The sequence below is a fragment of the Meriones unguiculatus genome, chromosome 8 (genome assembly GCF_030254825.1).
Source record: "Meriones unguiculatus strain TT.TT164.6M chromosome 8, Bangor_MerUng_6.1, whole genome shotgun sequence".
Lineage (NCBI taxonomy): Eukaryota > Metazoa > Chordata > Mammalia > Rodentia > Muridae > Meriones > Meriones unguiculatus.
The window spans coordinates 16,856,865-16,882,812 of NC_083356.1; the positions used below are offsets into that span (position 1 = coordinate 16,856,865).

General features: G+C 43.2%; 1 protein-coding gene and 1 pseudogene across 1 annotated transcript in view; one reads left to right on the forward strand and one right to left on the reverse strand.

Annotated features, from left to right (window-relative positions):
• The window catches only part of Atxn10 (ataxin 10), a 134,637-nt gene extending 109,045 nt beyond the window's left edge, over window positions 1-25,592 (reverse strand). The window contains exons 1-2 of the mRNA XM_021630875.2: window positions 25,263-25,592; window positions 2,985-3,176 (exon numbers count right to left, since the gene is read on the reverse strand). Coding sequence (XP_021486550.1) covers window positions 2,985-3,176; window positions 25,263-25,378 — 308 coding nt within the window. The 5' untranslated portion in view covers window positions 25,379-25,592. The remainder of the gene's footprint in view (window positions 1-2,984; window positions 3,177-25,262) is intronic.
• LOC132656121 (small nucleolar RNA SNORA48) lies at window positions 10,194-10,325 on the forward strand (annotated as a pseudogene).
• Window positions 25,593-25,948: the final 356 nt, after the last annotated feature.

The following is a 25,948-nucleotide window of genomic DNA, read 5'->3' on the forward strand; positions in this document are numbered from 1 at the left end:
CAGATGCTTTGATCTCAGGCCAGCTGGATTAAGAACCTCACCTACAGCTGTTATTTTCAGCCCTAGGTATGTGTTAATGTGTTACAGCAATGGAAAACTAATACAACCCCAACTTACTCCCTTCTCAACATGAATAAGAATTAAGACCAAATTACCAAAGAGAAGATCCTGATTTGTCTGGATCAAATTTGAGAACTATATGTTAAACCTATTTTAGTCATCATGCATGTGGCAAAAGCGCTCTCTCCCTATTCTCAGGTACAGGTGGGCAGTCACTGCTCCAGCCCCTTCACTCAGGCAGTCAGTGAGAAAGAGCACAACACCTGCCTCCCAGGAAGATAATGCTGCATCCTACTCTACTCATTTCTACATAGGCAACAGCTCCCAGGATAATGGGACGCTTTGCTTCGTTAAATGTTATAAGAGGGCTGAAGGGAAGGATATGAAGTTTATTTAATAAAATTCAAAATTTCAGAGTTTAAAAATATAATGCAAATATGCTCACTCTTTTCACATACTGTTTGGTTGATGTCACACTACAATGGAATAGTTGAGAAATATAACAGAGACTACCCAAAGCTTAACTATTAGCTGGCCATATACAAAAAACATACAGTGACTACAGCAGCAGCAGTTTTATTTACATGCAGAGATAATACGTTGAACAGTTTTTCTGGGTACTTCCTGAAATGTCACATGACCAGATCTCAGACTGTTTGCTGTATTGCATCCCTGCCATACAAAAGAGATCTGGGCCTTAATGGCATATCTTCTGAACCTTGACTAACAAACGAAGAAAACACACACACACATACACATACATATGGATGTTCCAACCTGAATCCTAACAAACTCAGAAATATTGGCTTTAGTTAAAACTATGTGCAAAGTTCCCACTAGAATCTTTGTTGTATTTCTGACTAAAATATTTCTTCTGGAAGCTAATGCCTCAAATGACTAAAATTTCCCAATGAAAATCAACAATAATAATAATATAATACTAGAAACCAAACCAAAAGACAGAACAATTGGTGCCCCTATCTTTTTATTTTCATGTGTGCCATATAGAAGTTGACACAGTAAAAGTTAACCATAAGTACATGCACTACCCATGCTTTGGTGACCGTGCCATATGACTGAATACTTCATTTCCCATAGTATTATTTTCATGTTGTTGTTTTTAGTAGGTAAGTATTGCTCAGATCAAACACAGTAGTCTGAAGGCAGGTGACAGCATTCCCAGCAGAGGCAGAAGCACTGTACACTTGCCAACCCACTGATGCCACAGCTAAGAAGTCTCACCTACCAGTCACTACCTTGTTACCTTGTGAAAAGGGGAAAGTGACATTCAGAGGGGCTTCCTCCATGTGTGGTGTCCCATGGGCAGGCTAGGTGACTGACTATAATCACAGGCAGAGAACCTTCTGAGGGGGAGACAATGGCAAGAACTTGCTTTTCAGCATGGAGCTGGAAAGAGTACCGCTAGCTCCCTATGCATCTGTGAATGACTTCTGGACAAGTTTTTTTCACTGCTCCAAGCCATGGTGTCTTCCTTTGAACAACCACAAAGAAACTGTAGCCCACTGTTGTTCAGTTTATCCCAAGGCTTAAAACAAGATACTGCAAGTGAGCACCTAGGCCCAAACCTGGTGCTAGAGCTTCTTTCCTCCCCGCTGAGGCCACCCCAGCCCATGTGCAGACTGTTCTAGGCTCCTGGTCCTTCCCCACCTAGGAAAGCATAAAAGAAACTGGTATTCTGGCCCAGGTCTCCAGAACATACCATTATGTTTTTAAAATACTGATATTGGGGCTAAAGAAATGATTCAGCAGTTAAGAGCACTTGCTGCTCTTCTAAAGGATGCAAATTCAGCTCTCCACACCCACCAGCTTCAGCTGCAGAGGATCCCACACCCTCAGACACACAGATACATAAATAATCTTAAAAAATTAATTAGCTAAAAAAGCAAAATAATAACCATTAATAGCAAGATTATTGTTATCTCTATCCATTTTCCCAAAAGAGATGGCAGGTACGTTTTAGCATTGATGTTAAAACAACTCCAGCTTTTTTTTCTTCCTTTCCTTTCATCTTAAAAATCTCATTAATCATATTAAAGCCTCAGGTATAAGACTGTCTAAGCAGCCAAGGGAATCAAATGTCTTCTGGACCAGCTCAACTTCACCCATCACAGCAGTGATGGAGAGGCCTTGAGGCCCTTTCTACATGCAAATCCAGGAAAGAAAGGTGAGCATCCTGCTTGTGGCTTCCGACTTCATTGCAACTAAAATATTCTAAAACAATTTTTAACAAGAATCTGGTTTCATAAAAGCAAGAGGGAAAATTAGGCATGGTGGTGCATGCCTTTAATCCTAGCACCCAGGAGGCAGAAGCGGGTGGAGCTCTGTGTTTGAGGCCAGCCTAGTCTAGAGTTCCAGGACAGCCAGGACTACAAAGAGAAACCCATTCTTGGGGGAGGGGAGGTAGACAAAAGGAAAGAAGCTCAGCTCTAGGTGTGAAAGCTGTACAAAGGGAAGAGCGGCAGATAGCATGCTCTGTTCAGTACTTAACACTTCTCAAAAGCAAGCACAGCTTAAGATGGATGGAAATCGCTCAGAGCTTTAGTCTCTTACATATAATCTCAGAAACTTATGAAATATTCTTGCTCAATGTAAATACAGGGTTATGGAAACATCTGTAATTAAAAGATCAAGAACTCCATGTGAACTTGGCCAGGCAGAACGTAGAAATATGGAACCAATGACAAATTGAAATAACTGTTAAATAAAGAATCAAATACTTCTAAACAAGTTACAAATTACAAACAGGAAAGCGGAATAATCCCTCTTGTTAAAGAGAATACAAGAAAAATAGAAATGTTTCCTATCTAGAGGTAAAGGATAGTTTTGTAAAAACAATGGGCAATACTATGAAGCTAAAACATTAACCACACATAAGAAACACTCAGAAGAAAGTGTGTCACTACCTGATTGAATTCTGGTTCACAGAACACTCTATACAAGCATTCCGAAGACACCTGAAGCATTCAGTGATTAGCTGAAGACTGGAAGCCAGGTGCTCCACTTGGGAAGAATCCCTGCAGGCCAGCTCAACAGCATGAGTAGATTTCTTTAAGATATCCAAGACTCTCTGGAAGATCGTTCTGGGTGCTGTTTCCCTGAAAAAAGATAGAGTTGTTATAAAACTAGAGAGAAGGACAAAGAGGGAAGGAAGGAGGGAGGGAGGGAGAGAGGGAGGGAGGGAGGGAGGGAGGGAGGGACGGACGGACGGACGGACGGACGAACGGACGGATAGACGGAGGGGAAACTGGATTCGCCTGTTGCAGCTCCTTCATTATGAACCAGAAGTTAGGGGCTGCAGTGTAGACTGTGTACCTACTATATGTGGGTTACTGCTGCGTTAGTCCTTACACGTTCTCTCCCTCTGCCTTTGAAACAATCTTGAGACCAACACTGTCCTCTCCATTTTAACGACAATGTAAGGGAAGGAGCTGCTTGCCCAAATCACTTGGCCAATAAATGCTAGAGCCACAATTCCAGTTAAAGTCCTCTGATCCCAGTACTTGCATTCCCGGGACAATCATAATCCAGTCCTGATGAACTCTCTTACTTATGGATCTGCCACTGCCTAATGTGGATCTTGGAAGGGCAACCAAGAAGACAAGCAAGCATGCCATCTACTCTTTAGATCCCATGAAGCCAACACCAAAATTAACATGAGCAACTCTACACCTGAGATGGAAGGAGGGAGGGAGCAGAAGGGTGTGGCGTGCGCCAGTCAGGTCCCCTATGAGAATGACTCTCAGGAATACAGTCTTCTCTCATGCCAGGAGTACAGCCTACTGTCATTTCAGAGATCTGAAGATGACAATTTTTGGGTGCAATTTGGTACCTTAATGAAAGCCAATTTCCTCACTTGATACCTCCCCTAAAGAAACAACAACATGCGTTTAAAGATAGAAGAAAACTGCCATGTGGGACAACGAAGAGACTCTTACAGACAGTCCTAGCCATCTGAATGTTCTCTGTTCTCAGTGGAGAATCAAAGGATTAAGCCAGACCACAGAAGCTCCAAACTATTACCATCCTGTGCTGCCTGGACATCAACCATCAAAGACACTCCATATATGTTCCCTTCCTTTACAGGATCAGGGGACTTTTCTCTAAGAACTTCAGCACCATGGCTTCTTGTGTATTATTATGTGGTGTCTTTCAGTCTTAGAGAGACAAATATCCAATGCTTTCCTACGGCTGGGCCTTTGAGAAATCTAGAGACAGCTATATAGCTCATGTTTTCTAACAATATGAATCCCACTTTATCTGTATTTTCTCTTCTCCCCAGTTTCCTTACTTATCTCTTGGACATAAATAGGGGCCAAACTCAGGGCCTCCCACATGTTAAGCAATTCCCATTGACCTACAACTCTGCCCTCTTCTCTTGTCTTTTTTTCTTTTTTTTCTTAATTATCTTTAAGGTATCTGAAATTTGTTTCAGGAAAGAGGCAGGGTATTAATTAAAAACTAAGAAACAGCCGGGTGGTGGTGACATGTGCCTTTAATTCTAGCACCCAGAAGGCAGAAGCAGATGGATCTCTGTGAGTTTGAGGCTAGCCTGGTCTACAGAGGAGTTCCAGAACAGCCAGGGCTACACAGAGAAACCCTGTCTGGGGGTCAGGGAGGGAGACTGAGAAACATACACAAAAAATATCTATCCTCCCTCCACCCCACCAGTCAGCACTGTTTCCAAATACAGGTCATAAAACTTTGACCCAGTGTTTCAGTGACTTAGTGACCAAGCAAAAACAGTGATCTCCACTTGCCTCAGCAACTGTATCAATTACATATGTACGACATGTTTGCTGACAATACTGTCTTTTTTAAAAAAAAGAAGAAGAACATTTACTAACACTCCCATTAAGGATTACTGAATATACTGGAGAAAATAAGCAAGAGTTTGAAACACAGTGAAGAATGACAAGAGTATCACAATTTCTATAACAAAACCCAATTACCTGTATGTGTTCAGATGCATAGTTTCAACATTTATTATTTGGTCTTACAAATGAAAACAGAGGGCTAAGGTAGCTCAATGGCACCGCATTTTACTAGTATGCACAAGATCCTATGTTTAAACTTTAGTAGTGCAAAAACAATAAGAAAACAACCAGAATAATCTACAGTAATTTCTCTGTTCTCCTCCGGTGGCCAAGAGATGTGGATTCACACCTGTGAAGATAGAGCCAGTCTCAATTCCTTCAGCTGATCCTCCATGTTCTTCACAGATGCCACTGCCACGTCAGCGGTCTTCCCTTGAAAGCCAGGTCATTCCTTAATTACTTACCACTCATTTTACTAAAAACTGACATCTGAAGCAGCACAAACTTTGGAACAAAACTATGGCTACAGACTAAAGAAGACAGTTATTCTCAAGAAAAATGGTGTTTTTATAGTGTACAGACCATAGAACAATTAAGGTCGTGTGCTAGCCTACAAATATAATCCCGGTGTTAGATGGCCATTTGTCATGGATACACTGGGCCCTTATTACAAACAAAATGGAGCTGAATTTAAGAGCCATCAAAAGACTCCTAAAATCCAATTAACTATAAATAGCTTCTACAAAGTAAGCTCACATTACATATCCATCAGATACAAAATAACCTGTGTTTGTAAAACAAAGGAAAATGACTCAGGAGAGTGATTGTTGTTATTGCTCTCCCAGGTTCTAGGCCCATGGGTTCCTGCAAGCATGCGCTTCCAAGCTCCTGTACGTCTGCTCAGCTGTGCTCCTCCCTCCACCAGAATACACTTGTCACACTGTCCCCACACAAGTCTTCACCTGTGAGAGCTTGGAGTGGTTCTGACCTTAAGGAAAACATTCTACAACCAACTGCACCCTCCAGCCTAAGCACCTCCTTTTCCAGAAGTCCTTTCAAGACCATGTCCCTGATGAAACTCATCCACACTCCCATCAGTGTGCCCTGCAGCTCTGCAAACTAGAACCTAGTCTTTTTTGTATCTCTAGTCCACTGGCACTCACTAAGAGAGGTCTCATTTCTACCTTAAACAGCAATGAGGCATAATGAAAGAGGTCCAAGCCTGCACCTTGCCTTCCAGGATCACTGCACTCTGAGGCAGTACCTCAGAGACATTAGCTTAATTCTTTTTCTTTCCACCGAGAGATCCACATAGCCTAGATGCACAAACTTGAAAAACAGTCACCTTTTAAGATGTGGCTCTAATGTAGATAGATGTCTTGTGGTTTCTATTTAGCATATTTAATTTCTCCTTCCCTATTAATTATTAAAACAGATTCATTTAGGTCTATAGCCCAAATTAACTGTATTTTAAATTTCCTGAAGAGAATACCCATATTTGTTTCTCTCTACAAAATCTGAGAAAGAAAGAAATTTAAAAAAAAAAATTCCTCCAGTCAGACGGCAAATAGCTACAGATTCTATTAGCCCTACCTGAAATAATACAAATATGAACACTGTTTACTAGATGAAGACAAAAATGTTCTTCTCAACAACAGTGAAAACATTCACCTCTCCCCACTTATCTCCCTTCTCCACAGCCCTTGAAGAAAATAACTTGGCATTACAGCGCTGCAAAGCCTGTGTCCATAGTCAAGACAACGTAATGCATCTAAATACGTAATGATTAACGACAATGAAATAGCTGGTAAAGATCAGTCAGTTGGTCCCATATTACAAGCATTATTAATAATAATCGCTGTCAGTCCTACTTTAACCAAACTAACAAAAATATTCAAAAGGGCTTTAAGAAGCTTAGCTACTTCATTCGCAGAAGGCGGAGTGCTCATGAAGACAATTAAACTTCAGCCGTTAGACGTTCCTATTAGATAGGAATGCATACCCTGAAGACAATGTATAAATGAAATGTTGTATTAGAGGACAAAAAATTCCTTTGAGTTACACAAAAGGTAGAATTTCATTTCCTTCAAGTTTCAACACATTTGTTGGTCTTGGCAAGTTCTGTTTGAGTAAAATTAAAGAAAACTACCGGTGATTATATGTCACAGGTTAGACAGGCCTAATATACCATATGTACACACATTTTACAGTTAATTTATCAGTGGACCTCCTACTGAAAAGGAAACTAACTGCTAGAGTAACTACAACTAAGACTATCACACTTGTTTAAAAATTATTCTAATACCTAACCACTGAAGCTGGCTTATATGTAGAGTATTTTAGCCATTGTTGCTGAGAAAAATAATTAACAGTTCACAGATATTTTTTCCTAATCACTGGTTGTTACATAAAACCACAAACTTTGCTTACTGATTTGATCTTGTTGATCAAAAACAGTAATTAAAAAAAAAAACATTTTATCAACTGCCACAAAGAGCCTACAGCCAAATTCTGAAATGCACCTTTTCCAAGATCAGGCCTCTCCTTTGTGCAATCTGCACCTTCGTCCCATCCCGGCTCAGGTGGTCCCTGACATCCCTAACCAACCCATTCTGCTGGGTCACAACAGCTGTGTGTAAAGAGCATCTTAGCAAATATTTTAGGCTTTGACAGCCAGAAACTCCCCAAAACAACTTCTCAGCCCTTCCCGTTATCAGAAAAGCAGCCTTAGATGACAAACAAATGAACAAGGCTGGATTCAAACACAACTCTACTGTGTTAAGGCTGGACAGGTAGCTCACTGGTTTACAACAACTAATACTACTCTTACAAAGGACTGGAGTTCATTCCCGGCACCCATACAGCTGCTTACAACTACTAGCATATCCAACACTATTCTGCCTCTGAAGGCATTGGCACTCATGAACACAGACACAGATACGCCAACACACATACAGACACACACACATACACACACACACACATACTCCTAATTAAAAATAAAACAAATCTTAAGCTGGGTGGCACAAGCATTTAATCCCAGAAATCGAGAGGCAGAGGCAGAAACAGGCAGGTCTTTGAGTGCAAGGCCAGCCTGGTCTACAGACTGAGTTTCAGGACAAAGAAACCTTGTCTGGAAAAAAATTAAAAAATACAATAAATAAACTTCTATTATGACCAAGCATGTGGCTTACCATGCTGTAATTCCAGCATCTGGGAAGCAGAGGAAAGAGCCTAACAAGCTCAAGGCCATCCAGGCTTACACAGCAGAACCTTGTAAAATAACATACTATCATAAATATCATAATTTAAAGTTCATATAACTTTCAGGTGTCAGCTACTTAAATGTAAAAAACACCCTTCATTCACAGGCCATAATAAAACAGGTGGTGGGCCAGGTATGGCAACTCCTGCCTTACTAAGATTCCTAACATATCATACAGTCCTCTCCCAATCTCCCAAAATTATGGTTTCCCCTTTGTCACTATCCTCATCACAGTCAGTTAATTTCTCATTAAAGCAAATACAGCCCAACTGCATCAGGCTAAATGAAAAAAGAAAGGACAGAGTAGCTCAGAGAGCAAACTCTAAGCCAGATACAAGAACCCATGAGAGAAGTGAGCATAACAGACACTTTGGCAAAGGACAGTGTTGGCATGAAAGGTATGAAGGAGAGGGATGGCCTACCTCACAGTTGGGGTAATACTTTCTGTGACAACTGTGATCCACAAGGCATACCTAAAAAGTAGGTTCAGACAGAGATAGAAAAAGAAGACTAGACCACCAAACTTTGGAAAATTTTTCAGTCTTAGGTAGAAAAAGAATATATGTAAGGAGTCAGGTGTGGTGGCACACACCTGTGATGTCAGCACTCAGGGAGGCAGAGGCAGGTGGATCTCTGTGAGTTCAAAGCCAGCCTGGTCTACAAAGCGAGTCTAGGATAGCCAGGGCTACACAGAGAAACCCTGTCTTAGAAAAAACAAACACACCAAAAAGAATATATGTAAGGATCTGGAGACAGAGCTCAGCAGTGAGTACTGGCTGTCCTTGCAGAGGACTTGAGTTCAATGCCCAGCATATACATGGTGGCTCGCAAGTATCCATAATTCCAGCTCCAGGAGATCTGATACTTTCTTCTGACCTCCACTGGCATTAGGCACACACATGGGGTACACACACACATAAAGGCAAAACACTCATACACATAAAATAAATAAACCTAAAAATGTAAAAGAATATATGTAAAACATTATTAAGAATTTTATTTTTTTAAAAAAGTTAAAAAGCAATTATTTGAGAGGCCAAAGAGATGGTTCAGTGGTTGAGAGCACCCACTGCTCTTAGAAAAGAGTGCTCAGAAAACCCAAGTTCAGTTCCCTACATCTGTATGGCAACGGCACCCAGTTCCAGGGGATCTAATGCTTTTTTTTTCCTGGCCTCCCAGGCACCAGGCACACAAGTGATACACATCCTATATGCAGACAAACACTAATACACATACAATAAATAAAATATCTCCTTAAAAAGGCAATATTTGAGTACAGAAATAAGGGGAACCAACTGTACTCATTCTTAGAGAATCTGCTAGGAGGCCAAGGCACCACTGAGATCCTAGAAAATCAGGGACCTGAATGGATAAAGCCCCATGAACACAGAAGACTGGTCTACAAAGCGAGTTTTAGGACAGCCAGGGCTACACACAGAGAAACGCTGTCTAGGGAGACAGATAGATAAATGGATGGATGGATGGATGGATGGATGGATGGATGGATGGATGGATGGATGAATAAATAAAGCTAAAAGAAAACAGAATAAATGATCAGCAAGAAAAATAGCACCATAACTAACTCCAAGAATCCACAAATGGAATTCATGAAATAGTTTCTACACAGGGAAAAAAAAAAAAAATCAGCAAAGTAAAGAGTCCACAGAATGGGAGAAGATCTTTACCAGCTATCCTTCAGCTATATCCAGAATTTACAAACAGCAAAAATTAAACTGTAAGAAAACAAAACTACCAATCAACAAATGGCTAATAAAATGAACAGAAACTTATATATACATATATTTATTATAAATATATATACATATATAAATATCCCTAGTTACCAGGGAAATAAAAATTAAAAGTACTTTGAGATTCTTCACTCCAGTCAGAATGGCTACTATTCTGTTATCTAACAACAAATGCTGCAGGGGATATGGGAAAAGAGAAACCCTACTCACTGCTTGTTGGAGTGCAAATCAATACAGCCACTCTGGAAATAAGTTTGGACGTTTTACAAAAGTTAAAGATAGCGCCCCCTGGCGATGGGCGAAGAGACACCTTGGTGGTGTGGTGTTCTTATATCAGTCAGGGGCAGAGCAGATGGCAGTCCTCTGTTCGTTCCAACTTGATACCCAAAGCTGTTTTCTGCCTAGGACACATAAAAATCAAACTGAATCAAACCCAGGCAGGACAGAGAAGGAAGAAGAGACCTGCCTTCCACCATGTCATGTCATGTGATGTGGGCTGAGAAAGATACCCACAGACCTGCCCTCTGCCCCACAGCAAGGGCAGGCAATAGACAAAGAGATGCCACCTACTACCCTGCACCAAAGCATGAGAGGAGGAATATAGACAGAGACCAGGCGGCCGTAGATGCCTGTTTACCACTACACCACACAGCAGGAAAGGAGGGTGTCTCCCAGCGGCCCGCCAGTGGAGTGGCCGGCCTACAGCAGAAGCCACCACAATGTGCATGTATGTGGTGGTCAGACGGGAAAGAAAAGTGTTACAGCTTGAGAAGTATGAGAGCTAGAATGTTGGAGGGCTAGCTCAACAGCGGAGGGAGTAGCCTGTTGTGAGTAGCCAGCACCACTACCTGGGGCCATGGTACGGTTCCCACACACACTGGCCGCTGAGAGCCATGGCTGGGTCTGTGACTACTCAGCAACTGGGGTTGGTGTCAATGTCCACAGCTCAAATTAACGCTACAGAACATGGGGACTTCCCTGGTCTGGGCAGCCACAACGTGGATGTCCAGGGGCTGTGCAGAACTGACACCACCCCTCACCGTTTGTGGCATTCTGGAGAGATGGTCCCATCTCTCACCCGCAGCAGCACTCAGAAGAGAGGCCCCTGTGTCTCACCCAGGCAGCAGAGTAGAGCTGGCCCTGGTGGCAGGGGCACAGGTGAGCCGGACTGAGGTCATGAGTGAGGGAGAGCTGTCTGCTGTGAGGTGGTGTGGGTGTAGGTGTGATGCCCTCTCCCTTCACCTTTGCCACCTGTGGTAGTAGGGAAAACTGGACAAGAGCATGACAGCTGGAGACCCAGCCCTGTCCCCTCACTGGCTAGAGCACTCAGGAGAGCAGGCCCTGCACCTCCCCTGTGTGCAACACAATGGAGCTGGTCCTGATGGCAAAGGCACAGGTGAGCCAGTCTGGAGGGTGTGAGAGTAGAAGAGCTGCCCCAGCCCCTCGAAGGCTGCAGCACTTGAGAGAATGGCCTTGACTGGGCAGCACAGTAGAAATGGCTCTGGAGGCATGGGTTCAGGTGAGGCAGCTGGATCTGAGAGCATGAGAGCAAGAGAATTGACCCTGTCTCCTGCTGATGGAGGCATTGATTGGCCTAGCCAGAGCAGTGCTGGAGAGCTCACCCTGATGATGCAGAAAAGGGAGAGTAGGGCTCTGAGTTGGTCCACCCCAAAATTTATATCTTAGATCAATGGTTGGGATGCATGAAATGGCCAGTCCTCCTGATCCAAAGCTGCAGGATCTCCATGAAACAGGTTAACAACCAGATTAACCGGGAGGAGTCCTGGTGAGACTCCAATACTGATGGTATCACAGAAGCCAGAGATCTCAAGCCAGACCAATGACTCATTGCAATGAACATCTGCAAGTGAAGATGAGTGGACAGAGGGATGTGCTGTGGGACACACTGTGGCAACATTAGCACATATCTTTAATCCCAGCACTCAGGAGGCACAGGCAGACAGCTCTACTAGAGTAGATCTGAAGGCAGCCTGGTCTGGGTTCGAAACCAGCCAGGCTACGGAATCTCTGAAATAAAAAGACATAAAGGGGGATATAAAGTTAATATTTTTGAGTTTCAACTCCAACACAATTGCGGTAGATAATGTGAAGTAAACTTTCTGTGTATTAAAGTAGCAAGAACCATCTTTGTATTCCAAAAGAACACGTGTGTTAGTCCTTAGGCAGTGGCTGTGAAAGCTGGGCTTTCTTTTCTTGAATTGACCCATTCAGAAAAGGTGATTTTTTTTTTTTAATTTATTATGAGGGGAGAGTTGTTTTAATTTTTGTGGTGTTTTTTTCTTTTTCTGAAACCTTGTGTTCATTTCATTTTTTTACCTTTTTAATTTATTCTCTCATATATTACATCCAGACAGAAGTTTCCTCTCCCTCTTCTCCCGGTCTGTGTGTCATAGCGCCCCCTCCTCTGTTTCCCTTCAGAAAAGGGCAGGCCTCCCAGGGATATTAAACCAAACATGGCATGTCAAGTTGCAACAAGATTAGGCACCCTCATATCAAGGCTGGAAAAGGCAACACAATAGAAGAAAAATGGTCCTAAAAGCAGGCAAAAACTTCAGAGACAACCCCCATTCCCACTGTCAGGAGTCCGTGGGAAGGCCAAGCTACACAACCATAACATGTATGCAGAAGACCTAGCTCAGACCCATGCAGGCTCCCTGATTGTCGGTTCAGTCTCTGTGAGCCCCTATGAGCCCACATTAGTTGATTCCGTAGGTTTTCTTGTGTAGTCCTTGACCCCTGTCTCCTACAATCCTTCCTTCAGCTCTCCTGCAGGATTCACTGGACTCCATTTAATGGTTGGCTATGGTCTCTGCATCTATTTCCATCAGTTCATCAGTTGCAGAATGGAGCCTCTCTGATGACAATTAGGAATCATTTCTTTCTTTCCTTTTTTTTTTTGGGGGGGGGGGGGCTGTGCAGGCATGCAAACCGGGCTATCCAGCCTCTGGTTCCTGGCCCTCTAGGCAGTGTCATGGATGGGCTTTCCTTGTATCTCAATCCCTCCACTGGAAGTCTTGCCTGGTTACAGGAGATGGCTGGAGCAAGTCCCATATGCCCCATTATTAGGAATCTTAGGAGGGTCACCCTCATAGATTCCTGGGAGTTTCTACTGCCCTAGGCTTCTACCTTGCCCCCAAAATGTCCCCCCAATTCCAGTTGTCTCTCCCAGTGCGTCTTCCCTGAACCATGATCCCTCCCGTTCCGGTCTCCACCCCCTCCCAGTCTACCACAATAGACTATTCTATTTCCCCTTCCCAGGGAGATTCGTTTGCCTCAAGGGTGTGGGGAAATGTAACATAATTTTTTTCTTTCTTGTTTAAAACTATATCAAATCATTCTATTATAATAAGTATTTAACTTATACTGCTATACTTAAAGAACAATTTTGTTTAAAAAAAATAGGTCTGAGAGGTGATGTTTACGGCAATAAACTTTACTCAGTCATTTCACATTACTTGGACACCAAAACATCACAGTGTACTTCATAAATGCATATAATTACAACCTATCAAAAATTAAAGGCCAATCAGCATGGCTACATAGCAAACATCAATTTAAAGGGACCAGTAAGCTAAGCATGACTGTTTTCCTCTGTCCTCATTCAGTTACTTGGGTGACAACATGAACAAGTGGAATTTAACTGGCAAAGAAAGGGTACATGGAAATGTTTAGCTCCATGGATCCAAATTAAAAAGGGAAATGTGAAATTAAACAAAAAGTTACGGAGAGGAAACTGTTGGCATAATGTTTTTGTTTTTGTTTTTTTTTTTTTTGGAATGTATATAATTTATCCTTGTTCATTCAAATGTTGATTTTTCTATTCCATTATTTGGTTTCAATTTGGACATTGTATTATGATGCTTAGGCTAAGCATCACCTGTTTTAAGCTTGTGTAAACATGCCATAATTTGCTCTTTGTATTGTCAATAAAATAACTAAACATAATGTTGAGCAATGGAGAGAATAGGATGGGACATCCTTGCCTGTAGGGGAGAAAGAAACAAGTGGGAGGAGAGGAAAGGAGAGCAGAGATCAGTAAGAGAGGTCTTAGAACCATGAGAGATGAACCGGACCTAAAAGCAAGTATAATGGATGAAATCTGAATGGTAGGAAACTATATGGGCTTTGGAGATTTAGGATGGAAAAACTATTACCCAGTATTGTGCTCTAGGTTAATTAAATAAATCCTAGTCTCTGTATGATGATTTGGGTATACAGCTGGTTTAGGAATAACTGCTGCTTAACTAAAAGATAAATCAACAATAAATATTAATATTCAACAACAAGAAACAGAATCAATAAGCTATAGGGTATGCTAAAGACGTGTCAGCATAGAAAAAAGACAAATCAGGTAGCTAGAAGTGGGGTCATGATGAAAGCAGCTAGGTTAAAAATAAGGTCCTGGTAAGGTGTAACACATGGCAATGTGAAAGAGAACACCTGGAAGTCAAGCTCATTGACAATCAAAAACTGAGGTTGGGCAATGAAAGAGTTACCTTTGCAAACACTGAAATGACGAAGATTTAAGACAATTAAAGCAATACACAGTTATTAGTAACCTAAAGCTAAACTTTTCAAAAAATAAGATGGAATGACCCACAAACATTTAAACAGCAAGACTGATTCAACAGGGAGTATACTGCCACAGCATGGACAAAAGCTGGAAAAAACCAGGTAAAGTGGTGCAAATTTGTAATCCCAGCATTTAGAAGCTAAGGCAGAAAGAAGGGATGAGTTAAAGGACAATACGGACTACACAGCAAGATCCACAAACAAAACACACAAAAAGGCTGGAGAGATGGCTCAACAGGTAAGAGTGTTGGCTGGTCTTCCAGAGGATGAGAGTTAGGCTCCAGTATCCACTACAGGCAGCTCACAACTCCATGTAACCCCAGCTTCTCTCTGGTCTCCATGTGGATCACATTTACAAGTATACACTGTAATGGAAGGTTTGGTTTCTTTGTTATGTAATTATGTTTTTGTTCTAATCCCAAGTGTGGGATTTTAGTTGGCCTATAGTTTGTCCACACCTGTTAATTGTCTCCTGCTGGGTGTGGCTTTTGCCAGCTGATAAGGGTCTTCCACCCGCTGCACAGAGAGGGGCGTGGTCTAGGACTGAGAGTATGAATATGAGAGTGGAGAAAGAGACGGTGTGGTGTTTGGTGGTGGTGTGTGGTATGTATCAGTTTGGAGAGACCAGAGATGGATGGTGTGGCGGTTTGGAGCAGACAGATGGAGAGAAACACCTAGGGGCACAGCGGCATGGAAGAGCCTGTTATCTGTGTCTGCCATTGACAAAGATTGCTATAGAACCCTAAAAAAAACCCACTGATCCTCAACAGACCAGAGAAGTAAAGGGCCCCCTCTCCCCACTAACCTTTTCTCTCCTATGTAGGGTTAGGAGGTTGAAAGGAGGTTGAGGCCTAAGCACCCCAAATAGAGTTGTAAAACAAGCACTACAATACACACACACATACACACATATACAACTAACAATAAAAATATTACAAAAACAAAACGAGTCAAGGTGTGTTTGGTGGACAGAAGTCTGACACCACCAGTGACAATCAAGGGGAACCAACCCAACTTAAGCTACAAAATGAGGAGAAAACAGAAAACACCTCCCACTGTTAAAAGGTAGCATTTCTAACAAAATGTTTACTGAAATGTTATCTTGAGTGACACTGAATCTACAGGTCAACCTGGGGAAAATGTCTTTGTTGTTGAGGTTTCATTAATAAACTGATGTATTTCATCATGTAAGTCTTCTAGTTTTCTGACAGAGTTTCTGTTCTCTATGGTGATCATGGTCGTGAGCATGGTGACCAGGACACAGCCAGTAGCTAACATTTAAATAGTGCTTACCCTATGTTAGCTACTACTGTAGGTGCTGCACACATAAACTCATTGGTGGCAATAATAAGAAAGTATCACTCACACATAACTAAAGCTTACCTAGTCTTGTGGCCATCAGAGAACCTGGCTCAGCTGATTAACAATCCCAGAAGTCATTTGCTTCTCAGTAGCCCCACTCACAGATCACTGACCAAGCCTCTGAGTCCAGTGACCACTACAAAAGACCGGAAGAATGGAAGGGCTAAAATGTCCTCAAAGTTCTGGCAGTCACAAACATATCCTTATTTGTTTTGTCTTGCTAGCTCAAATTCTTCCCTGACCACTTCATCCACTTAAGATAACTGAAAGGAGAGGTGGCCTCATATTGAGCACTTCTTTATTTTGAAGCTGAGTCAGACACCTTACCAAATAGCTCCATGTGGTATTCCAGCTCATGGCATAGGTAAAAATAAAGGAGATTGCCACTGCTCAGCTCTTTTTATAGAGGAACTTGACATGCTCTCAAACAATCGAACTGAATCATGGCTGAGTCAAATGCCATATGGCATCTTCAACTAAGCCGATGACCTGTCTGGGTTTTTTGTTTGGGAGGCAAGTTGTTTTGTTCTTTGGGGGCACTCACAGACTTGCTGGCCACAGACTCAATAATGGTTAGGGGAAACCCATGTGTATGAGTGTACACAGATAGACAGGTTTATTTTTTACTCCTGTGGTATTCTGACTTCTGAAGGGCTTAATATATTTGGTTTCTTCAAGAAAGTTAGTCAACATATTTATGCAAGCAACTCGGTATCCCAAGTCATTTTCTATCCCTTGAAACCAGTAGTTTATCACAATGACGTTTCCTATATATTCCTCAACTACAGTCTCTCTTCTGTGCTTTTATTTTACATGCAGGGATCAAGAAAATCATAAAAATACTATCAAATACTCATATGTGCTAGATGTGGATGAAGTTGGGAATACAGAGTCAAATAAGATTCCTGCCTGTGAAGGACTGGCAGGAAATTATGTGCTTTTAACACTGTATGATGGTCTTGAAAAGAGGTAAAAATACAGGACACAGGCCTAGATATCAACAAGATTTCCAAAAGTATGCATCCTTTCTGTGCCACTATAACTGAACACCTAACAAAAACAGCCTCTAAAAGCAGGATTTATTTGGCTCACAGCTTCAGAGGACATACTCAGCCACAATGACCTCTACATGCCCGAGTGGAACATCCTGTTGGCAGAAACATGCATCAGAAAAGACACCACATGGCAAACCAAAGCAATGAAAAAGTAACACCTGAGAGGACCAGAACATGATATAGCCTGTAGGGCATCTCAACTTGTGGGTAGCAACCTCTTTGGCAAACCTGTACCTACAAAAATATTTACATTATGATTCATAACAGTAGCACAATTACAGTTGTGAAGTAACAATGAAAATAATTTTATGGCTGGGTGTCACAACATGAGGAACTGCATTAAAGGGTCACAGCATTGGAAAGGTTAAGAACCACTGGTCTAGGGTCATGTCCTCAGTAGCCTACATCCTCCACCTCTCAATAATGCAATCCTCTGATGGCCTCATAGAGGGTATAATCCATTGATCAGAGCAATCAAGATTCAATCAATTCCCAAAATCCATTAGCTAACAACAGTTATATTATTTTTATAAAACTGTGTTTGTTTCTCTCTTGACCTGGCTATCACACAAATAATTGAGACTCTTCCGTGTTTGTTTAATAATAAGCTTCACAACACAATAACTGAGTAGTTATTACTCCATTCTTTACCCTCTAAGCTAATTTGACTTTCTCCCAGTGCACAACCCAGAAATACTTGCATTTGTAGCTTTTCCTTCTCCAGCTCTCTCTTCTGATGTTTCTCAGACCTCTTCCATGACTGAATCCCCTATTTCCTCCTCTAACTCCTCTTCCCCAGGCTGGCAGGAAGTCCAGCCCTAGTCTCTCCCCTGTTCAGTGACTGACTATAAGCTACTTTATTGGCAAGGGACAACTGGGAAGCAGTGTTTATACAATATTGAGATAGGAGATTCTCAGAACAAGAATTACAACCAGATATGGTGTACAGAAATCAGCATTTGAATTACGCAATAACCTTATGCCTACAGACAATCATGTCCTAGTGGTAGTCGCTTCATACTCAAACCAGAACAAAATCAGCTGTGAAATGGTAAATAAATTATGAAGGAAAACTGTAAGTGTGTATGTATAAAAAGATATAAAAGGCTTGAGACATTTATAAATTTAATGTTGACATTTGTGCTACTTCTTTGTTAGTAGTAGGAAACAAGCCAAATATAGCTCATATTACTATATGAACTATAGATGTCCCAAAACACTTGGCAAATACCTTAATCTTCATTGTCAAATTGATTGGATCTAGAATCAGCCAGGAGACACACCTTTAAACATGTCTATGAAAGTATCTCCAGACAGGTTTAACTGAGAGAAGACTGGATGCCCAACTGTAGAAGGGAAAAAAGACAGAGGATGAGACTAGCTGAGCACCAGCATTACCTGCACCCCAAACCCCAATTCTCCACTACTAACAACATAAACAGTGCTTCACAGATCCTACTATGTTTTCAGGCACTGACAAACTCTGTCCAGTGAGTTAAAGTTTTAAGTTGCTTTCTGTCAAGCATTTGGCCACAGCAATGAGAAAAGCAACAATATAGGTAGTTAAGCACATAACACAGCACCCCGAGCAGCTTTCTAGTGTTAAAAGTAATTGTCTAGTACTTTTAAGAAGTGATTTTTCCTCAGTGGAACCAACTAGCTCATCCTCAATGCTCTATTCAATTCACTGAACATCAAAACAGTCTGGGTACCCTGCCAAGAGATGCCCCAAAGACAATGGTTCCTGCTCTCAAAAAGAGTGCTATCCAATAGGAAAAGACTGGCAGAAAAGGGGTATTCTATTATAATGAGTTAGTGGGGTAGCCTGGTGGATAAGGTAACAAACCTGAAAACCAAATTAAATCCCCAGGAGCCCCATGGTGGAAAGACCTCAAACGCATGCCCTCTCCCTTCCTCCCTCCTGCCCCTCAATAAAAATGTAAAAGGTAGAAATGGCATGCCTTTGAAGAAGAAATGAAATGAAGAAGGCCGTGAGAAGTCCATGTGTTAACACCTCCCTCCTTTCTAAGCAATTCAGTATGTTCAGTAATAAAAATGGAAAAGGTCTAGACTAACTTACAAACAAACAAAAAATACACCTTCACACACAGAAGCTGAAGGGGAACACTCAACTATAGTCAAGTCTGAACCTAAAAAGCCAACACACCCACAAAGCAGAATCCTGTAGCTGAATCCTAACTGGATGACAAGGGCTATGTCCCCTATCCATTGTAGTGATCAAAAACACTATGTGGTTCACAATACCAGGACAGGACTCCTCTGCATGTGAGGATAGAAAAGACCTGCAAACTCTGTACCCCACATACAGGCTACATGGAAAGCCATGTCCAAGAAGAAGCTCAGAGGGCTCACAGAAAGGACCAAGTAGAAGATGGCTGCCCAGTAACTAGATCTCCAATACTACCACTCTCTAAATCACCAACAAAATACTTGCTTTTGAGCCAGAATCACTAGGATTAGGTACAAGAAAATGTAAAACTTTCAGAGGGAGGAGTGAGCACAGAAGGGAGACATGGAAAAAAGCCCTTGCTCAAAGAATGGCATTGAGGTAAAGGTTCACAGAGAAAAGTAGCAACAAGAAAAACTGGTTGCTGCCCTCACTACTCACAGTGACCCACTGACAGATGTGTCCTAATACTGTAACCCAAGGCAGTGTTGAACTAAGTCCTAGAGCCCAAAAGAACACTTCAGTCTGGCAAGATGGCTCAGAGGGGTGAGAACACCTGCAGGTGAAAACCTGATCATTAGCTTGATTCCTCAGACTCACATGGTAGGAAGGGAGAATGAAGGTCATATGATGTCCACACACACATACTAGGCAAATAAAAATATAACTTCAAAAAAGATTTCCATCAAGTAATGCAAAACAGGGTCTCTATCTACAGAGAACTACTGTGGGCTCTCAAGCAGGGAACCAAGGGGCAAAGAAGGCAGTTACTACAACACAAAGACCATCCTGAAAAGCCAGAGCTTCCTCATCAAGATGAAGAAAGCACCCTGAAAAGCCAGTGCTACCTCACCAAGATGAAGAAAGCCTCTATCTAGAGCTCGGAGCCCGCTGGGATGTCTCAATCATCTCCGCCTAGCGCTCTCATGAGAAAGTAGCCGCAACAATCCCTGAAGTAGCAAGGGAAAGGAGGCCAAGGGAGCAGGCCCCTTAGCAACAGGGCAGGGCCACACTGCAGGCTGAACCTGCAGGGTAAGCCCAGTGTGGCGGGAAGAACCCTACGAGAGCCTCAGCAGCAGGACTACAGCCAATTCCAACAGGGCTCCTCCGAGAATTCCACAAGATGCTACCTTGAAGACTGACAGAGTGGACAGTCTCAGACTAAAGAAGACCTAAACTGAAGAGCAGATTGAAACTCATGATAGGCCTCAGTGTTAGTTCCCAAGCCATTGCACTAGCCTACTCCTAGGTTGCCTAGAAACCCGACACCATGCCTGTCCACACCAGATATAAAGAACTGGCCCATCACTACATGCTCTCTCTGCCTTGGTTTCTCTCCCCTTCTCTGACTTTCATTCTTAGGGTGCCTCACCCATCCCCCTTTCTCTCTTCTCCTACACTCTTCCACTGTCTCTCCGTCTCTCTTCACCTCCATATGATAAACCTCTTCATACCAGATCAGTTGTCTGTGGTATTTTTAAATATGTTATTACACTCAGTCCATACCTGGACCCTGCCAGCCGACATCAGGGTCAATGTTCAACCAATGACCAACAGGTTAATCAACCACTTAAGCCAAGCATCTTCAGAAGGGTAAGTTGGAAATACAGTCTGCATGTTTCCTGGGGAATTATGCTTCAACTGCCCATAGCATGATCAGCCCCACAAGGCATTCTGACATTGGTTGTATTCTTTTCTTCCCCCTCCAGTTTCCCTCATCCACACATCAGTTATCTCAGCCCAGCCTCTGAAAACAAGCACTGGCACAGAGAAAATGTTCATGAAGCAAAACCCACAAGCACCACCTGGTTACTAACAAGATTAGCGAACACAATAACTAGGCCTTCTACTCATAGCAAATTTTTACTATTTTTTTTTTTTTAGTGTGTATGGGGGGGCACAAGCCAATGAGTAAGTGAGCAAACAAGCGGGTACATGTGTGTCATGGCACATACGTCAGTCTATGCTGGCTACTTTTTACGTCAACTTGGCACGGGCTAGACATTTTAGAAGAGATGGAATCTCAACTGTGAAAATGCCCCTACCACGCTGGTCTGTGGGGAAGCTTGTGGTGCATTTTGTTGACTGATGATTAGTGTGGGTGGGCCTATCTCAGAGAGGATGGTGCCATCCAGGGGTGAATAGTCCTGAATAGTATAAGAAAGCAGGCTGAGCAAGCCTTGAGGAGCAAGCAAGCAGTACTCTTCCATCGCCTCCAGTTCAGTTCCTGCCTTGAGTTTCTGCCCTGATTTCCTCCATGACAGACTGTGATTGAAACAAGTAAACTGAAATAAACACCTTCCTTCCCAAGCTGCTTTTGGTGTTTTATCACAGCAATAAAAACCTAAACTAAGATAAGGTCAAAGGACAACTTTTAGGAGCGGTTCTCTCTTTCCACCTCATTTTTTGAGGTGTGATCTCTCTTATTTCTGCAGGGCTGCTAATTGGCCCACAAGTTCCTCGTTGATTCTCCTGTCTCTGCCTCCCATTTCACTTGCAGTCCTGGAATTATACACAGCATCAAATACAATTTTATCTGAGTTCTGGGGATCATGCCATCAGACTAGCATGACAAGTGCTTTTACCCACTGAGCCACCTTCTTCTAAATACTTTAGATATTTAGAACTATATTCCATGTTGAAATATTTTTCTGAATGCTCTGAATGTAGGTCAAGGTTCACTTTATTCCAATTAATAAAAAAATAGTTGTTCCCTCCTTGCTAACAGAGGGCTTTAAGTTGATTTTGGTTTTAAATTTATAAATAGTTTATAAAGAACTATAGCTAGCAGCCAGTCCTGATAAGACCTGATAGGCTAGATCAGATGGATGGGGAGGAGGACCTCCCCTATCAGGCATGGGAGAAGAGGGAGCAAGAATGGGATTGGGAAGGGAGTAGGGAGGAGGCTACAGGTGAGATATGAAGTGAATAAAGTGTAATGAATAAATGTGGAAAAAAGAAACCATAGCCAGAATTGGCTTTAATTTTTTCACACAGAAATATTCAGCTTTAAATTTAATAAAAAGGACCAAATAACCACACACATACAAGATAAAACTAACAATAGTAAGTTATCAGGTCCAAAATTTTTAACCAATATACTTAAATGAGAAGTCAATTTGAACGAAGTATAAGAATATAAAAACAAATAGACTGATTCAAAAATACAATATTAACACAATGGCAGGTTTGATGAAGAAAATAAGATTAGCAAACTAGAAGGCAAGTTAAAAGAAACACTTTAAGCAGAAATTTGAAGAGAAAAAAAAAATCCTCTTAGAATGTCTTAAGTCTGGGCTAGAAAATCCTAGATTTGCCCAAAGACACAGTTAAGAGCACCTGCTGTTCTTGCAAAGGACCTGTGTTCAGTTTCCAGCATCAACATCAGGTAGCTCATACCCCAGTGTAACTCGACCTCCAGCAGGCCCAACTCCCTCTTCTGGTCTTCAGAACACCAGCATACATGCAAGTATCTATAGACTAGCAGGTCTCAACATGTTGGTCAAGACCTCTCTGGGGGTTTAACTACCCTTTCACAGGAATCACATAACACATATCCTGCATATCATATATTTACACTGTGATTTGTTAACAACAGCAAAATTGCAGTTATGAAGTAACAATAAAAATAATATTCCATTTGGGGGTCACCAGAATATGAGAAACTGTATTAAAGGGTAGCAGCATTAGGAGGCTGAAAACCACTGCTTTAGGTAGACAATCTTTCTATTTCTGTCTCTCCCCCTCTCTCTCTCTTTAAAAATTTTAAAGAAAGGGGCTAGAGAGATAACTCAGCAGTTAAACAAGAACTGGCTGCTCTCCCAGAATTCAACTCCCAACGCTCACATGGCGGCTCACAACCACTTCTCATGGGATCTGAGGCCCTCTTCTAGTGTTCAGACATACATGCAGACAAAACACCCAAATACATAAATAAATAAATCTTTAAATAGTAGGAGGGGGGATAACAAAGCAGAACCAGAATCAAGAATTCTGCTCCAAAACAACTGCATCTCTCCACCAGAGCACCTAGCCACCAGCTCTTTTCTGATCTCCAAACTGCCTGAAACAGGGACTCTGCTCCACAAAAACCAGAACCAAAACCTCAGAAGCATTCTCATCTTCACCCCAGCACAACAATCCAGTTGGTCACTGAATCCAATCCATTCAATCTGATAAATTTCTCTACCCTACCCTTCCCTACAACTTCATCCCTCTGCCACTAGCTTCTCCGTTCTCTTTCATCCCCAACAACAGCAATAAGAAAGACTTTCATCACAAGCGGATTTTATCAAACCACTTTTTTTGGCAAAATCATCAATGGTTTCCCAGAACCCCTCTCACAACAGACCAAGTCAAGAAAGCTACAGGCCATACTCTCCTCAACAGGTTACATAAAGAAAACCAATGTTTGAATGTCTCCTTTGGCCCAGACATAGTTTGTTTCTCTGCAACTCTACAAAATCAGTATATGATCCTTTCATAGATACTGTCTTTTCTAGGTAGCCCTAGAATAGTCATTTTACAGGTATGGGTGTTTTGCCTGTGTGTGTATGTCTGTGCATATCATGTCCATGAATGCATGTACGTGCATGCCTGATAACCAGAGACCACCAGGGGACATCAAATCCCCTCACACTGTGGTTACTGATGGTTGTGAACCACCATATGGGTTCTAGGACTCAAACCCTGGTCCTCTGGAAATACAGCAACTGCTCTTAACCACTGAACCATCCTCCCAGGCCCTCTCCAGCCATCTGTCTTTCCTGGCTCTGGGAGGCAGCACCTTTACTGTGTGGATCTCTACGACGGAGTATGTTTACACAGCAATTATGAAAGGAATTAAGTCATATTTGTTTTTGTAACCTCGGCCTCCTGCAAAGACTGTTTCATAGTGTTTATATACACACACACACTTAATAATCAAGGTATAGATCCTGAATGGTACTGATAAGCCCAAGCATCAAATCAACCAATGCTACTTCCCAGAAGCATCACACTGATTAGCATCCTACCCACAAGCCCAAGCAGCAATACCCTGGGGCCTTCAACATCATTTTTAGAGGGACACTCTTCTACTGCATCTACAGACAGGAAAGTGCTCAGACCGGTATCTTTTGTTGTGGTCGGTTGGTTGTTTGCTTGGCTGCTTGGTTAGTTGGTTGGTTGGGTGCTTGGTTGGTTGCTTGCTTGGTTGGTTTTTGAGATAGGGTGGATTTCACAATGCTGACCAGTCTGGCCTGGAACTCAGAGATCCACCTGCCTATGCCTCCTGAACGCTGGGATTGAAGGTCTATGCCACCACCCCTGATTCAGTTATCTTTTTTTTTTTTAAAGAAAAGTTAAGGTAACCACTGAACCTACCCAAAAGACCCTAAGTGCCCCTTTCCACTATGCTCTCTGCTCTTTGTCCACACTAGGATTGCTTGTTGTCTCCCTACAGGAGAGAGCAAGGGCTCTAAGTCTTCTCTCTTCTCTCCATCAACTTCCTACAATACGTGGTACAAGGGAGACCATTACTGTTACGAGAAAATACTAGTGCTTATTTTGTACTAGCTGTCAGGCATGGCCTAAGTATGTAACCTGCATGATCTCATTAAATCCTCACTACCATTAAACTAAGGAGGTCCCATCCAACATCATTTCCACTAAACAGAAAGAGAAACTGAGGCACAAACGAGGCTACAAAACCCAACAAGAACTGACAGCCTCGAGTACTTCTATTTCCACGTTTAATTTCATCTCAGCATTGAAAACATGCGCCATACCTCTCCCCCCCCCCCCTTTTTTTTTTTAAAGGCTGGAAAGGTTGGAAGCAATGCTGAGCAGATGTCAAGAAGCCTGTCCGGATCGGCAGGCTCCCTTTAACCCAGTGGTGGAAGCAAGCCTGAACACGCCTCCCCCGGCCACCGCCCTCAGGGCCTTCGCCCGAGGAGCAGAACCAACAGCTCCCTCCCAGCCAGTTAGGGGAGCTGCGTTGCCATCGCCTGCCCGGGCGGCCTCGTCCAGAGCAGGCCTAGGCGCGCGCCACAGAGCCACAAGCCGCGCGTGGGCCGAGCCTGCCGAGCCCGGCGCCCCGCCTCGCCCGCCGCGCAGCCCGGAGCCCTCTCCGCGGACCCCGTTCCTCCTCGGCAGCAGGCCCCGCGCGGTTACCGGTTACGCTGCTCCTTGAAGAGCGCCGTGAGCGCGCGCAGGGCCTCCAGGTCCTGGATGGGCGCCGGCACCATGACGCCCGACAGCCGGGAGGGTGGCATTCTGGGCGCCGCCATCTTGCCACTCGCTCTTAGCCGAGCCCGACGAGGCGGAGAGAAGAGCGAGAGAAGGGGGGGGAGAGACAGGCGACAGGAGAGGAGACGGGGACGCGGTCTGCACAGCTCCGGCTTCCGCAGCCCGCGTCACCCAGATCCCGCGCTGCTGCAAGGCAGAGAGCGCGAGACTAGCTGTTTTGCCTCAGGCGCAGAGGACAACACGGCGCGGCGGGGGGGAGGGGGGCGATGGCGGAAGTCCCGCCTGAGGGGAGGGGGTCCAGCGGAAGTCCTGCTCCCTCGTGGGGAGGCAAGGGGGTCTTTTAGGGTCCTCAGTGGGGCGTCAGGGGCAAAGACGCCCCCCAGAGGCCTGAATGCTGGGCTGAAGGGGGCGGGGTGGGTTGGGCTGTAGAGTGTCCTAGGGAATGAGTGTCTTGTCAGGGGCAGATACCACGAGGAAGGGCTCATGGTGGGGTCCTCATGCAGGGATACCAGCCCCCCCCCCCGTTACTCCCCCTTACTATAATGGATGCTTTCCCTTGATGGGACCTGGGAAGGAAAGGCTCCTTCTAAGGGGAAGGAAAGGGATACTGG